This window comes from Cetorhinus maximus, chromosome 10 (genome assembly GCF_964194155.1).
Source record: "Cetorhinus maximus chromosome 10, sCetMax3.hap1.1, whole genome shotgun sequence".
Taxonomy (NCBI): domain Eukaryota; kingdom Metazoa; phylum Chordata; class Chondrichthyes; order Lamniformes; family Cetorhinidae; genus Cetorhinus; species Cetorhinus maximus.
The window spans coordinates 53,742,967-53,759,524 of NC_135888.1; the positions used below are offsets into that span (position 1 = coordinate 53,742,967).

Consider the following 16,558-nt stretch of genomic DNA (forward strand, 5'->3'; position numbering starts at 1 on the left):
AACAAAAGGAGATACGGTATTTTGTTACAGTTATTAGGCATCTAGTTAGTAGTAGACTGCTCATACTCCATATGAAACAAACTAGAGCCTACATAAGTCTAACACTGTGTGCTCAGCAACAAAGTTCCTAGAGTGCAGATGTATTATCATATTGTGTTAAAATAGTTTGAATTATACCAGGGATGAAGGACTTCAGTTACATGTGGACACAAGGGAAAGCTGGTGTTGTTCTCCCTTGAGCAGAGAAGGTTAAAGGGAGATTTGATATACGTGTTCAAAATAATGAGGAATTTTTATGGAAAATAAATAAGGAGAAAACTATTTCACTGGTGGATGAGTTGGTAACCAGAGGACAAAGGTTTCAGGTAGTTGCCAGAATAGCCAGAAGGGAGATGTGGAAAAATGTTTTGCCCACAGGGTTGTTATGATCTGGAATGCACTTACTCAGCGGGTGATGGAAGCAAATTCAGAAGTAATTTCAAAAAAAGAATTAAATAAATGTTTGGAAAGGAAAACTTTGCAGGGCTACGGAGATAGAGGAGGGGAGTGGGGCCAATGGATAGCTCTTTTAAAAAGCTGGCATAAGCATGATGGGCTGAATGGTATCCTTCCATCATTCTATGATTAAAGAACAGACAGAAGCTAAAATCAGAAACTAAAGTTGGGGGCAGACGGTGATGTAGTGGTAATGTCACTGGACTAGTAATCCAGTAGGCCCAGGTTAATGCACTGGGGGCACAGGTTCAAATCCCACCCTAGCAATTCGTGGAAATTAAAATTCAATTAATACATTTGGAATTGAAAGCTAATCTCAGCAATGATGCTGAAGCCACCATCAATTATTGTAAAAACACATCTGATTCACTAATGTCCTTTAGGGAAGGAAATCCTTACCTGATCTGGACTACACGTGACTCCAGATCCACAGCAATGTGGTAACTGTTGACTGAAATGTGGATGGCAATAAATGCAGGCCTTTCCAGTGATGGCCACCTCCTATTAAAGACTAAATAGATCAAGTGTTAACTGCTACAGGTAGATAGACCAAGGGTAAATTTAACCCTTATGGCCAAGCAAAGTACAAGTCCCGACAAATTGGCAGCCTGACCCCTCTCTGCCCCCCACCCAAGACATGGGAAAAGAGCATTGGACGAGATGTAAAAGGAATTGCTGACTTGCTATCTCCTGCTTTGTGTCCACTGCTAGAGGTTAAATTGAACTCTAGCGGGTACAACTTAAGGATCCTGCCATCCTAGGGAGAGAGGACACAAAGGAAAGGGTCATACGTATGGAGGAGAAGCCACGTGACTTAGGTGGCCACACATGCTGCAACATCTTGTGGGGATGGTGATTTTGTCACTCTCCTAAGGAATAATGGGAATTCATATTTGAATAAGTGAATAAAGTGAACCTTTGATCATTAAACTGTTGTTCAGGGTTGCCACTGAATTCCTGTGTTAGTGCACACGTGGTTGTCCCACACATTGAAAAAAGAACCACTCAACAAGTCTGCTGTTAATGTGAAAATAAAACCCTGAATTGGCAGATTTTATAGAGAATGATAAATATTTTCCACATCACAGATTACACTTCAAAAATATTGTGTGAAGTACCTTGAGATGTTTAAACATGATTACAGTCCATAAATTGCAAAGATCCTTATCGTAATTAAAGTTTTGCTTAGATCCTATCTGGAGTAACTGGGCACCACATCTCAGGAAGGATACATTGGCCTTGGAGGGGATGAAGCACAGAATCACCAGAATGTTACCAGGGCTGAAAGGGTTAAATTATGAGGTTGTATAGACATGGCTGTAGTCCCCTAATTATAGAGGATTAATGGATGAGCTAACTGAAGAAAAGAAAAAAGGATGACTTGCATTTTTATAATGCCTTCCACGACATCAAGACATCTCAGAGCATTTTACAGCCAATTAAATACTTTAGAAGTGTAGTCACTTTTACGATGCAGGATGTAAGATCATTAAAGGATTTGATAGAGTAAACAGTGAGAAACCTCTAGAGAAAGGGTAGTGAACAAGGTGGGGGGGAATTATCTTAAAATTAAAGCTAGGCTGTTTGGAGTAATGACATCAAGCACAAGGGGTAGTGGAAATCTGGAATTCTTTCCTCCAACCCCAAATGCTGCTGGGCTAAGTCAATTGAAAATTTTATTTTTAGTTAGATTTTTATGAAGCAAAGGTATGAAGGGTTACAGAAGCAAGATGGTAGATGGAGTTGAGATACAGATCAGCCATGGCCTAACTGAAAGACAATACTGGCTTGAGGGGCTGAATGTCCTCCTCCTGTTCCTACCTTCTTGTTGATTTTATTTTTGTTTTATTCATTTTTCATGATCAGTTGGTGCTCCTGTAATCAGACATTAATCAAACATTGATGGTTCAGACTTAGGCCTTGAATCCACATTATGGTTACACCAAATATTTAACAAGGGAAAGGAATTTAATTCGGAGATTGAAAGCCAAGTCTTCAATCAGGATGTTTGCCTTTCTTTTTGATAGTAACCTGATCCGAGGCACATGCCCAAGATGGATGAGCTATTATTTAAGATGTAAGATGGCAAGCTGTAATCCTCTAAGTGGTGCATGGCCCCTTCCAATAGGCCATCATGTAAGCCACAGCATTTTAAACAGCTATGCATAAGCTATATTTTTACCAAAAACCTTTTTGTACCAATGTACAACTGCCAGAAATATACAGTCAGCCCCTTTCTAACAGAAATGTATATTTTCTGAGTAGAGCTGGTCCATGCGAACATTACCGCTCTTATATTAAAACTCCCTGTACACTTTATTAACACAGGAATTCAACCTGTCTGGTTTGGCATTAAGTGCTCATACAGATGCAGCATTGGTTGGAAAATGAACCCCATAAAATCACAGAATTATTACAGCGCAGAAGGAAGCCATTTGGCCCATCGTGTCTGCACTGGGTCTCCGAATAAGCAACTCACCAAGTTCCATTCTCCTGCCTTCTCCCCATAACCCTGCACATTCTTTCTTTTCAGATAACAGTCTAATTCCCTTTTAAATGCCTTGATTGATCCTGCCTCCACCACACTCTCAGGAAGAGCATTCCAGAACCTAACCACTTGCTGCATGAAAATCTATTTTTTCTCATATTGCTTCTACTTCTTTTACTAATGTCTTTAAATTTTTGCCCTCTCCTTCCCGATCCTTTCGCCAATGTGAACAGTTTCTTTCTATCTACTTTGTCCAGACCCCTCAAGATTTTGAATACCTCTATCAAATCTCCTCTTAGTCTTCTCTTCTCCAAGGAAAACAGTCCTAACTTCTTAAATTCAAATCTTTCCTAAAGTACGGCACCCAGAACTGGACGTAATACTCCAGCTGAGGTCAAACTAGTGACTCATACAAATTCAACATAATCTCCTTTCTCTTGTACTCTATGCCCTTATTAATAAAGCCCAGGATACTGTATGTTTTGTTAACCACGCTCTCAACCTTCAATGGCTTATGTACAAATACACTCAGGTCCCTCTGCTCCTGCACCCCCTTTAGAATTGTACTTCCTATTTTAAACTGTCTCCATGTTCTTTCTACCAAAATAATTTAACCAATTTAATTTAATTTAATCCATAATTTAACCCTTCCTTATCCTCCCTGACTATTGTACTTAGCAAAAATACATTTTTGCAAAGGAGTTAATTGGGACTGTCTCAGTGGAAGCTTGGGTGCTAGGATCCAGGATGTAGAGTCTATTGTAGATACTGAAGCTGTTTTATCCAATTCTCCTTCAGATTTTGCTCAGAGACCTTTACCTCGACCGGTTGACTCTGCTTTGAATGCCAACACATTCCCATACAGAACTCCCCGACCAGGACCAAAGCCCAGTTTCTCTGGAGGCAATCAGCTGGCACTTATCAATCCAGAAAGGTATTTCTCCCAGCGGAGTTACTACATGTGACCAGTATACATGCCCTGTGTATTGGAGAAAATAGATTAGCGATGTTTTTTATTCTCTCATGGGATGTGGGCATCACTGGCAAGGCCAGCATTTGTTGCCCATCCCTAATTACCCTTGAGAAGGTGCTGGTGAGCTGCCTCCTTGAAATGCTGGAGCCCATGTGTTGTAGGTACACCCACAGTACTGTTAGGGAGGGAGTTCCAGGATTTTGACCCAGCAACGGTGAAGGAACGGCGATATATTTCCAGTCAGGATGGTGAGTAGCTTGGGGGGAAATTGTAGGTCATGGTGTTCCCATCTATCTGCTGCCCTTGTCCTTCTAGATGGTAGCAATCATAGGTTTGGAAGGTGCTGTCAAAGGAGCCTTGGCAAGTTGCACTGCTGCCACTGTGTGTCGGTGGTGGAGGGAGTGAATGTTTATGGATGGGGTGCCGACCAAGCGGACTGCTTTGTCTTCGATGATGTTAAGCTTCTCGAGTGTTGTAGGAGCTGCACTCATCCAGGCAAGCGGAGAGTATTCCATCACACTCTTGACTTGTGCCTTGTAGATGGTGGACAGGCTTTGGGGAGTCAGGAGGTGAGTTACTCGTCGCAGGATTCTTACCCTCTGACCCGCTCTTGTAGCTATAGTATTAATATGGCTGGTCCAGTTCAGTTTCTGGTCAATGGTAACCCCCAGGATGTTGATAGTGGGGAATTCAGTGATGGTAATGCAATTGAATGTCATGGGGTGATGGTTAGATTCTCTCTTGTTGGAGATGGTCATTGCCTGGCACTTGTGTGGTGCAAACATTACTTGCCACTTGTTAGCCCAAGCCTGGATATTGTCCAGGTCTTGCCACATTTGGACATGGACTGCTTCAGTATCTGAGATGCGAATGGTGCTGAACATTGTGCAATCATCAGCGAACATCCCCACTTCTGACCTTATGATGGAGGAAACGTCATTGATGAAGCAGCTGAAGATGGTTGGGCCGAGGACACTACCCTGACGATTTCCTGCAGTGATGTCCTGGAACTGAGATGACTGACCTCCAACAACCACAACCATCTTCCTTTATGCTAGGTATGATCAGCAGTCCTGCCCTAAAAACAAAACTCACAAGAGCAACAGGTGAGTTTGCCAACTCTGGCTGGGCATATTCTTAGAGGTTTCATCATATGACTTTGTGCCTCCAACCAATGCACCAATCGAACAGCCTTCTCCCCCAACCCCGTGTTCAGTCATTTTATTAACTGATCAACAAAGGTTATCAAAGAAAATAAGAAAACAATTAGTTTTTCTAACACTACCTATGAATTTGGTTCCGGCTTGTTTGAAACAGTGTCCTTTAATCTTAAATTCCTGAAGACTTCAGGACATTCCTGGAGGGTTGGTAAACCAAACAACAGCTGAAAAAGGATGTGCGGTTTTCGTTAAACTTGCATTTCCTCCATTGATGAATGAAATCTAGACAGCCACAGTCCAATCTTCTCTGCAGAAAGAAGCAAGTAAGGTTTATCATAGAAACCCTAAGACCAACAGCTGAATGGCATAAAAGGACAAAACTGTCAGACTTACCACAGGCTCACATTGCTGGTAGAAGGCTTTTTTTACATTCTTTCATGGGATGTGGGCCTCGCTGGCTAGGCAAGCATTTGTTACCCATCCCTAATTTCCCATGAGAAGGTGGTGATGAGCTGCCTTCTTGAACTGCACCAGTCCATATGGTGTATGTACACCCACAGTGCTGTTACGGAGGGAGCTCCATGATTTTGAGCCAGCGACAGTGAAAGAACGGTGATATATTTCCACGTCAGGATATTGAGCAGCTTGGAGGGGAACTTGCAGTTGGTGGTGTTCCCATGTATCTGCTGCCCTTGTTTTTCAAGATGATAGAGGTTACGAGTTTGGAAGATATTGTTGAAGGAGTCTTGGTGAGTTCCTGCAGTGCACCTTGTAGATGGTACACTCTGCTGCTGCTGTGCCTCGGTCGTGGAGGAAGTGAACGTTGAAGGTGGTGGATGGGGTGCTGATCAAGCAGCCTGCTTTGTCCTGGATGATAAGACCATAAGACATAGGAGCAGAAATTAGGCCCTTCGGCCCATCAAGTCTGCTCCGCCATTCAATCATGGCTGATAAGTTTCTCAACCCCATTCTCCTGCCTTCTCCCCGTAACCTTTGATCCCCTTACCAATCAAGAGCCTATCTATCTCGGTCTTAAATACACTCAATGACCTGGCCTCCACAGCCTTCTGTGGCAATGAATTCCATAGATTCACCACTCTCTGGCTAAAGAAGTTTCTCCTCATCTAAAAGGTCTTCCCTTTACTCTAAGGCTGTGCCCTCGGGTCCTAGTCTCTCCTACTAATGGAAACATCTTCCCCACGTCCACTCTATCCAGGCCTTTCAGTATTCTGTAAGTTTCAATCAGATCCCCCCTCATCCTTCTAAACTCCATCGAGTATAAACCCAGAGTCCTCAAACGTTCCTCATATGTTAAGCCTTTCATTCCTGGGATCGTTTTCGTGAACCTCCTCTGGACCCTCTCCAGGGCCAGAACATCCTTCCTAAGATACGGGGCCCAAAATTGCTCACAATATTCTAAATGTGGTCTGACCAGAGCCTTATAAAGCCTCAGCAGCACATCCCTGCTTTTATATTCTAGTCCTCTCGAAATAAATGCCAACATTGCATTTGTCTTCCTAACTACCGACTCAACCTGCAAGTTAACCTTAAGAGAATCCTGGACTAGGACTCCCAAGTCCCTTTGCACTCCAGATTTCTGAATTCTCTCCCCATTTAGAAAATAGTCTATGCCTCTATTCTTCCTACCAAAGTGCATGACCTCACACTTCCCCACGTTGTATTCCATCTGCCACTTCTTTGCCCATTCTCCTAACCTGTCTAAATCCTTCTGCAGCCTCCCCGCCTCCTCAATACTACCTGTCCCTCCATCTATCTTTGTATCATCTGCAAACTTAGCCAGGATGCCCTCAGTCAATGATGTTGAGTTTCTGGAGTGTTGTTGGAGCTGCACCCATCCAGGCAAGTGGAGAGTATTGCATCACACTCATGATTTTTACCTTGTAGATAGTGGACAGACTTTGGGGAGTCAGGAGGTGAGTTACTCACCTCAAAATTCCCAGCCTCTGACCTGCTCTTGTAGACACATTATTTATATGGCTGTCTAGTTTAGTTTCTGGTCAATGGTAACTCCCAGGATGTTGATAGTAGGGATTCAGCGATGGTAATGCCATTGAATGTCAAAGGTGATGGTTAGATTCTCTCTTGTTGGAGATAATCATTGCCTGGCACTTGTGTGGCGCAAATGTTTCTTGCCACTTGTCAGCCCAAACCTGGATATTGTTCAGGTCTTGCTGCATTTGGACATGGACTGCTTCAGTATCTGAGGAGTCACAAATGTTGCTGGACATTGTGCAATCATCAGCGAACAACCCCACTTCTGATCGTACCTTGGTGGGAAGGTCATTGATGAAGCAGCTAAAGATGGTTGGGCCTAGGATGCCACCGTGAAGATGTCCTGGGACTGAGATAATTGACCTCCAACAACCACAACCATCTTCCTTTGTGCTAGGTATGACTCCAACCAGTGGAGAGTTTTCCCCCTGATTCCATTAACTCCAGTTTTGCTAGGACTCCTTGATGCCACACACTGTCAAATACTGCCTTGATGTCAAGGGCAGTGACTCTCACCACACCTCTGGAGTTCAGCTCTTTTGTCCATGTTTGAACCAAGGCTGTAATAAGGTCAGGAGCTGAGTGACCCTGGCGGAACCCAAACTGAGCGTCAGTAGCAGGTTATTGCTGAGTAAGAGCTGCTTGATAGCACTATCAATGACACCTTGAGAGTAGACTGATGGGACGGAAATTGGCCAGGTTGGATTTGTCCTGCTCTTTGTGTACAGAATATACCTGGGCAATTTTCCACATTGCCGGGTAAATACCAGTGTTGTAGCTGTACTGGAACAGCTTGGCTAGGGGTGCAGCAAGTTCTGGAGCACAAGTCTTCAGTAATATTGCTGGAATGTTGTCAGGGCCCATAGCCTTTGCAGTATCCAGTGCCTTCAGCCATTTCTTGATATCACGTGGAGTGAATCGAATTGGCTGAAGACTGGCATCCGTGAAGCTGGGGACCTCCGGAGGAGGCCAAGATCATCCACTCGGCACTTCTGGCTGAAGATTGTAGCAAATGTTTCAGCCTTATCTTTTGCATTGATGCGCTGGGCTCCCCCATCATTGAGGATGGAGATATTTGTGGAGCCTCCTCCTCCAGTGAGTTGTTTAACTCTCCACCACCATTCATGACTGGATGTGGCAGGACTGCAGAGCTTAGATCTGATCCATTGGTTGTGGGATCACTTAGCTCTGTCAGTTGTTGCCTCCACTTTTTAGCACACAAATAGTCCTGGGTTGTAGCTTCACCAGGTTGGCATCTATTGTTAGGTCTGTACATGTACATGTGTGGCTGAGAAATGTTGTTAAGTTTCTGTTCTTTCATAGAATCACATCAAATGTATCACTGTGCATCACTTTCCAGTATTGCCCATTCTTGGTTGCTGATTGGCTGCTTGTCTTTTCAGTTTGTTTGTTGATGAATGGAAATACATGAATTGATAGGGATCAATGGTGGGAGTGTGTGCACGATGGGTGATTGGTTACAGGATTGTTTTGTGTCAGTTGGATTGGGGCTGGGACAGTGACCATTGTATGTGATTGTTACATCAGTCCAGTGAAAGTGACTAACTGAACCTTACAGCTGGAAGGGAATCTCTGACATCCCGGCAGCAATGGGATTGGCTACTTTGGGATCACCATTATCCTCTTCTTCCTTCTCTCCATTGGATTATCCACAGATGATGTGTACTCTGTGCCTTGTTCCTCTTGTAACTCCAGACGCCTGTGATGAGGCCCTGTCAGTAAAAGTAATCCCATCCATGGGATCATATGACATCAAGCATTTAGAGTGTGTCTCGCCCTTGCCCCCTCATCATTCCCTCCTTGTGTGTGTCTGTGTTTGTATGTCTGTGTAGGTCTACACATGTGTGCGTGGGTGTGTCTATATGTAGGTGTACCTATGTGTGTTTGTATATATATGTGTGTCTATGTATACGTGTACCTGTGTGTCTGTGTCTATGTGTACGCATACCTGTGTGTGTGTGTGTATGTGCATCTGTGTTTGTGTGTGAATGTACATCTGTGTTTGTGTGTGTGTGTGAACGTGTGTGTTTGTCTGTTTGTGAGTGTGTGTGTTTGTCCATGAGTGTGCTTGTCTGTGTGAATGTGTGTGTGTCTGTGTGTCTGAGTGTGTGTATGTGTTTGTCTGTCTGTGTGTGTGTTTGTCTGCATGTGTGTGAATGTGTATGCGTGTTTGTGTGTATGTATAAGTGTGTGTTTGTGTGTGTCTGTGTGTGAGTGTGTGTGTGTATGTGTCTGTGTGTGTGTAGTAGCAGTGTTCATTCATCTCTTTGTGGGAGTAACTTCAGCTCTAGCACCTGATAGTACATAGTTAAGTCTTTAATCTTTTTTAAACATTCTATCTTCTACACATTATCATGTTCATTCTTCATTGTTGTCATATTAACACCCTATTTCCTTTCTTTTTTCTCCCATTATGACCAGTCTTTCACCAAGCGGATCCTTGCCGCCACGTTTTCAACAAGGTACAAAGCTGTTTGTCAGCTTCTCATTCACTTCTTGTATAAAATTTTAATTGTCTTGTCAAGAAAGCAATTGCTAGTTTATTCAGTGCAGGACTTGGGACTGCTGCAATAACGTGACTGGAGTAGTCCCGAGGTTGTGAAAGACACTATATAAATGCAAGCTCTTTCTTATCAGTTCTACAAACTCTAGGATTTAAAAGGGAATCTAGTTTAAATGGATTATTCGACAATCCTGACATCTATTTGAGATAAAGTTCATTCTCGTTTGGACTGTGTTGTTGGGTGGAGTTGAAATCCAACATTTGGACAAAGCATTTGATTAGGAAGATAAATAGAATGTTGGAAGGGAAATTGAATATAAAAATAGGGAAGTTTTACTACAGCTGTACAGGGCCTTGTTGAGACACATCTGGAATACTGTGCACAATTTTTGTCTCCTTCTTTGAAAAAATGTGTTCAGAGAAGGTTCACTCAACTCATTCCTGTGATGAAGAGCTTATATTATGAAAAAAGGTTTAACAGGTTGGGCCTGTACCCATTGAAGTTTAGAAGAATGAGAGGCGATCTTATTAAAACATATAAGATACTGAGAGGACTTGATAGCGTGGATACCGAGGTTGTTTCCTCTTGTGGGAGAGACTAGAACCAGGAGACACGGTTTAAAAAATAATAGGTCTGCTGTTTAAGACAGAAATGAGGAGAAATTTTTTCTCTCAGAAGGTCGTTAGTCTGTGGAATTCTCTTCCCCAGAAAATAGTGGAGGCTGTGTCATTCAATATATTCAAGGCTGAGTTAGACAGATTTTTGAACGACAAGGGAGTCAAGGGTTAGTGGAGGCAAAGTGGAGTTGAGACCACAATCAGATCAGCCATGACCTTATTGAATGGCGGAGCAGGCTCGAAGGGCTGAATGTCCTACTCCAGCTCATAGTCTAATGTTCCTATTTCGATTGTTCTCCATCAACCCTTTGCTGGCAGCGCAATGGAGGACAGACTCTGTGACGCCCCTTGTGACCAGGTGACCAGTTAATGTTGTCATGGCAATTATATGAATTATAATCATTTGGAGGTGCTATTGAAGGCTGCCTGTGAAAAGATGTGCCAGCAAAGAGCCTCCACTGTCAGTAGGGGGGGATAGAGAACAAGTGAGTAAGAAATATCATGTCATGGGAGAATGTGGTGGCGAAGTGGTAATCTCACTGAACTAGTAACCCAGAGGTCCAAGCTAGTGTTCTGGGGACAAGGGTTCAAATCCAACCATAGCATCTGCTGGAATCTAAATTCAATCAATAAACCTGGAGTTAAAAAGCTAGTCTCAGTAATAGTAACCATGACGCTATCATAGGTTGTTGTAAAAATCCATCTGGTTCACTAATGTCCTTTAGGGAAGGAAACCACCTGGTCTGGCCTACATGTGACTCTGGGACCACAGAAAAATGGTTGATTCTTACCTGCCCTCTGAAATGGTGTGACAAGCCACTCAGTTCAAGGGCAATTAGGGATGGACAAGAAATGCTGGCCGTGCCAGTGAAATCCATGAAAGAATAAAATAAAGAAAGGTTCTTCTTAAAACCACATTACAAAGCTTTATCCAAACACCATAAAGAGATGTTCATCTCTATAGGTCTAGTCCAGGGAAATGGCCGCTTTTATTAATCGTACCTGGGTTTTGCTGTTTGTGCCAGCATTTACTGCCCATCCCTAATTGCCTTTGAGAAGGTGGTGGTGAGCTGCTTTCTTGAACTGCTGCAGTTCATGTGGTGTGGGTACAACCCACACTGCTGTTAGGGAGGGAGTTCCAGGATTTTGACTCAGTGACAGTGAAGGAATGGCGATATATTTCCAAGTCAGGATGGTCAGTGGCTTGGAGGGGAACTTGCAGGATGTGGTGTTCCCATCTGTCTGCTGCCCTTGTCCTTCTCGATGGTAGAGGTTGTCTGTTTGGAGGGTGCTGCATCAGGAGTCTTGGTGAGTTGCTGCAGTGCATCTTGTAGATGGCTGCACTACGTAAATAGTAAGTAGGAGTGCCAATAGTTGTCGATTAGTTCAATGATCTCCCCAAGATGCCTTCATCTATCTTGTACCAGCTCCAAAATGAGCTGCTTTAAAAGGAAACTGTAGTAACTCAAGGTATAGCCTCTCATACTGTCTATCAGGGGTCACATGATTGTTCTTGGAGGCTCCGACCAATAAGCCCTAAGTGCAGGTAATTCGGGGAAGTGGGGTTTTCTTGTCGAGGACCTGGTCCAAGCATGTAGCTTCTAAAAAGTTCTTTGTAATAAAGTTAACTTTCTTGTTGAAACCTGTCTGGTACGTCGTCATTACAGGAATATAACTTACAGAATGAGCAAAAATGGCTCCCAAACATTACCCCTCCCCCGCACCCCCCCACAAAATTCTAAAAATTGATAAGTTTGGTAAAAATATCCCTCCAAAACACTGGTTTGGCCTCAGTTGGAGTGTCCAAGTCTGGACAGCACAGTAGGAAGTATGTCAAGGCCTTGGAGAGACTACTGAAAAGATTTACCAGAATGGTCCCAAAGATGAAGAATGTCAGCAAAGTGGGGAGGCTGGAGGGGTAAAAATAAAATACTATGGATGCTGGAAATCTGAAATAAAAACAGAAAATGTAGGAAAAATTCAGCAGGTCTGACAGCATCTGTGGAGAGAGAAACAGAGTTAACATTTCGAGTCCATATGACCCTTCTTCAGGGCTGGGGTTGTTCTGCTTAGAGCAGAGAGGATTCAGGGGAGAGTTAAGAGAGGTGTTGAAAATTATGAAGAGGAAATAAGGAGAAACATTCCACAGACTGGAAACTTAGAAACTAGAGGTCACAGGTTTATGGTAATTACATTGAATTGTATAGAACGCACAGCACAGAAACAGGCCATTCAGCCCATTCAGTTCGAGTCGATGTTTATGCCCCACAGCAGCCTCTTCCCAGCCTTTTACATCCCAGCCTATCAACGTATCCTTTTAACCCAGTCTCCCTCATGAATTTTCCTAGCTTTCCCATAAATGCATCAATGTTATTCACAATTGACAAAATGAAGCAGAGGGAGATGAGGAGAATCTTTGATGCAATGAGATATTATCATGGGGAATGCACTATCTAAAAGGGTGGTGAAACTTTCAAATGGATGTTAGATGCTTAAAAAGGAAACATTTACATTGCTATGGGGTAAGAGCAGGTGAGTGGGGTGAACTGGATGGCTTTCTTCAGAGAGACAGAACAGATACAATGGGCTGAATGGCCCCCTTCTGTGATGTATACCATAAAAATCACATCAAAGCAGATGTTGTGAGGTGCAGCTGCTTATCCTGTAACGTTGCCATTACTATGAGATCAGCTGACTATGCTTTGTATACACAGAGACCATGCAGTCTTTCTCAAGAGGTCCCAGTGATTCCAGACCCCCACTGCCTTTACCAGTTAATAAAGGACGACCAATACCACCATCACCACAAGAACAGGTATGGAGACACTGCACCATCTTCATGGGCGTTACCTTATCCTTTTTGCATTTGTTATATTCGACCCAAACAGCAGCAACAATCCGTTATTACCTGCTCCCAGCAGCTGAATTAATACTGTCAGAGGTGCCGTCATTTGGATGAGACGTTAAACTGAGGCCCTGTCTGAACGCAAAAGATTGCATTACACAAAGAAGAGGGGGCGTTGTCCCGATGACCTGGCCATTATTCATTCCTCAGTCAATGTCACTTAAAGCACAGATAATCTGGTCATGATTATATTGCTAAGATCCCTCTCCAATGCAGCAATTAATCTGATCTATCTCAGGGTCTGTTTAAATCGCTTCTCTACAGGGGCAATTTGATGAGTGGTCTTAAAGGAGCTAAACACTGAGATGAGTTTCCAACTGTCAGTGTATGAAGCTTCAGGAAATCAACTAACAATGAGATAGAAGAAAAAAAAAACAAATTTGCATTAGTTTCATGAGCTTGGGACATCCCAAACACTTTACAACCAATAAAATCCCTTTTGAAGTGAAGCCACTGTGCACAGCAAGCTCCCACACAGAAAAAGGCAACAAATAACCAGATAATTTTTTAGTGATGTTGATTGAGGGATAAATATTAACCAAGACACCAGGGAAATCTTCAAATAGTGATAATGGATCTGTTGGCTCCACCTGAGAGGGCAGACGGGGCTCCGATTTAATTTCTCACACGAAAGGTGTTGCTTCTGACAGAGTAACACTCCCTTGGTCTGGCAGCATCGGTGGAGAAGAAATCAGTTAACGTTTCGAGTCTTCATGACCCTTCGGCAGAACTGAGTATAGTTAGGAGAGAGGTGAAATATAAGCTGGTCTAAGGTGAGGGGGCAGGGGGAGAGAGAAGTTGAGGGTGTGGTGATTGTGGAGATAAGCAAGCAGTCTGTGACATCTTTTGATTATCTGCTCCTATCACTGCTTGCTTATCTCCACAATCACCACACCCTCAACTTCTCTCTCCCCCCGCCCCCCCACCTTAGACCAGCTTATATTTCACCTTTCTCCTAACTATACTCAGTTCTGCCGAAGGGTCATGAAGACTCGAAACATTAACTGATTTCTTCTCCACCGATGCTGCCAGACCTGCTGAGTTTTTCCAGGTAATTCTGTTTTTGTTTTGGATTTCCAGCATCCGCAGTAGCTTTTAGCTTTTTGTTTTTAACACTCCCTTAGTACTGCACTGGAGTGTTAATGTAGAGTTTTTGCTCAGTGTGTCTGGAGTGGGAACTGAACTCACATCCTTCTGAGGTAAAGAGAAGAGTGTTACCCACTGAGCCAGGGCTGACACAATGAACTTGTAAATATGTCAAAATGTACAACTTTGTGAACCCGATGGGTGAGCCCTGCTAACTGAGGAGAACTGGAATGACACAGCACATATTACTGGAAATATTCCAAACACGCATTGTCCTCACAGGCCTATCTTTGAGGATGTTGTTTTGGGATGGTGGGATGGGGTGCAGTGGTGTAGTTCAGTGCTGTGCCAAAAACAGAAACACCCCATACTATTGTCCACTGCAGCATCTGCTGTATTCTGTAATCCTGTCTCTGTAAACCTCAGCTTCCCCCTTTTAACAGTCACATATTTTGTGATGACTCAGCGGTAGAACTCTCACCCCCGACCGAATATTGTGGGTTTTATACCCTGCACCATGGACTTGAGCACCGAATTCAGACTGACACTCCAGTGCACTGCTGAAGGAAAACTGCACTGTCAGAGGATCAGTGCTGAGGGAGTGCTGCACTGTCGCAGGGTCAGCACTGAGGGAGTGCTGCACTGTCAGATGGTCAGTACTGAGGGAGTGCTGCACTGTCACAGCGTCAGTACTGAAGGAGTGCTGCATTGTCAGAAGATCAGTACTGAGGGAGTGCTGCACTGTCAGAGGTTCAGGACTGCGGAAATGCTGACCTGTCAGAGGTTCAGTACTGAGGGAGTGTTGTACTGTTGGAGGGTCAGTACTGAGGGACTGTTGCACTGTTGGAGGGTCAGTACTGAGGCAGTGCTGCACTGTCAACAGGTCAGTAATGAGGGAGTGCTGCACTGTCGGAGGGTCAGTACAGAGGGAGTGTTGCACTGCCAGAGGGACAGTACTGAGGGGGTGCTGCACTGTCAGAGGGTCAGTACTGAGGGAGTGCTGCATTGTTGCAGGGTCAGTACTGAGGGAGTGCTGCATTGTTAGAGGGTCAGCACTGAGGGAGTGCTGCATTGTTGGAGGGTCAGTATTGAGGGGGTGCTACATTGTCAGAGGGTCAATAATGAGGGAGTGCTGCACTGTCAGAGGGTCAGTACAGAGGGAGTGTTGCACTGCCAGAGGGACAGTACTGAGGGGGTGTTGCACTGTCGGAGGGTCAGTACTGAGGGAGTGCTGCACTGTCAGAGGGTCAGTACTGAGGGAGCGCTGCATTGTTGCAGGGTCAGTACTGAGGGAGTGCTGCATTGTTAGAGGGTCAGCACTGAGGGAGTGCTGCATTGTTGGAGGGTCAGTACTGAAGGATTGCTGCACTCTCAATGGGTCAATAAGGAGGGAGTGCTGCATTGTCTGACATCAGTACTGAGGGAGTGCTGCACTGTCAGAGGGTCAGTACTGGGGGAGTGCTGCACATGAAAGAGGATCAGTCTTGAGGGAGAGCTGCATTGTTGGAGGTTCAGTATTGAGGGGATGCAACATTGTCAGAGGGTCAAGACTGAGGAAGTGCTGCAGTGTCAGAGGGTCAGTACTGAAGGAGTGCAGCACTCTCAACTTGTCTGTAATGAGGGAGTGCTGCATTTTAAGAGGGTCAGTACTTAGGGAACTCTGCACTGTCAGAGGGTCAGCTCTGAGAGAGTGCTGCATTGTTGAAGGGTCAGTATTGAGGGGTTGCTACATTGTTGGAGTGTCAGTATTGAGGGGGTGCTACCTTGTCGGAGGATCAGGACTGAGGAAGTACTGGACTTTCGGAGGGCCAGTACTGAGGGAGTGCTGCATTGTTGGAGGGTCATTACTGAGGGAGCTCTACATTGTCGAGGGACAGTACAGAGGGAGTGCTGCATTGTCAGAAGGTCAGTATTGAGGGAGTGCTGCATTATCGGAGGGTCAGTATTGAGAGTGTGCTGCATTGTTGGAGGGTCAGTATTGAGGGGGTGCTACATTGTTGGGGGGTCAGTACTGAGGAAGTGCTGCACTGTCAGAGGGTCAGTACTGAGGGAGCTCTGCACTATCAGAGGGTCAGTACTGAGGGAGTGTTGCATTGTTGGAGGATTAGTATTGAGAGAGTGCTGCATTGTTGGAGGGTCAGTATTGAGGGGGTGCTACATTGTTGGAGGGTCAGTATTGAGGGGGTGCTGCATTGTTGGAGGGTCAGTATTGAGGGGGTGCTACCTTGTCGGAGGTCAGGACTGAGAAAGTACTGCGCTGTCGAAGGGTCAGTACTGAGGGAGTGCTACATTGTCA

At 44.4% G+C, this 16,558-nt stretch overlaps 1 protein-coding gene across 1 annotated transcript in view; it reads left to right on the forward strand.

The window, feature by feature from the left end:
* lcp2a (lymphocyte cytosolic protein 2a) overlaps positions 1–16,558 on the forward strand; it is a 156,121-nt gene that overhangs the window by 130,838 nt on the left and 8,725 nt on the right. The window contains exons 16-18 of the mRNA XM_078550495.1: positions 3,782–3,917; positions 9,572–9,612; positions 12,986–13,086. Coding sequence (XP_078406621.1) covers positions 3,782–3,917; positions 9,572–9,612; positions 12,986–13,086 — 278 coding nt within the window. The remainder of the gene's footprint in view (positions 1–3,781; positions 3,918–9,571; positions 9,613–12,985; positions 13,087–16,558) is intronic.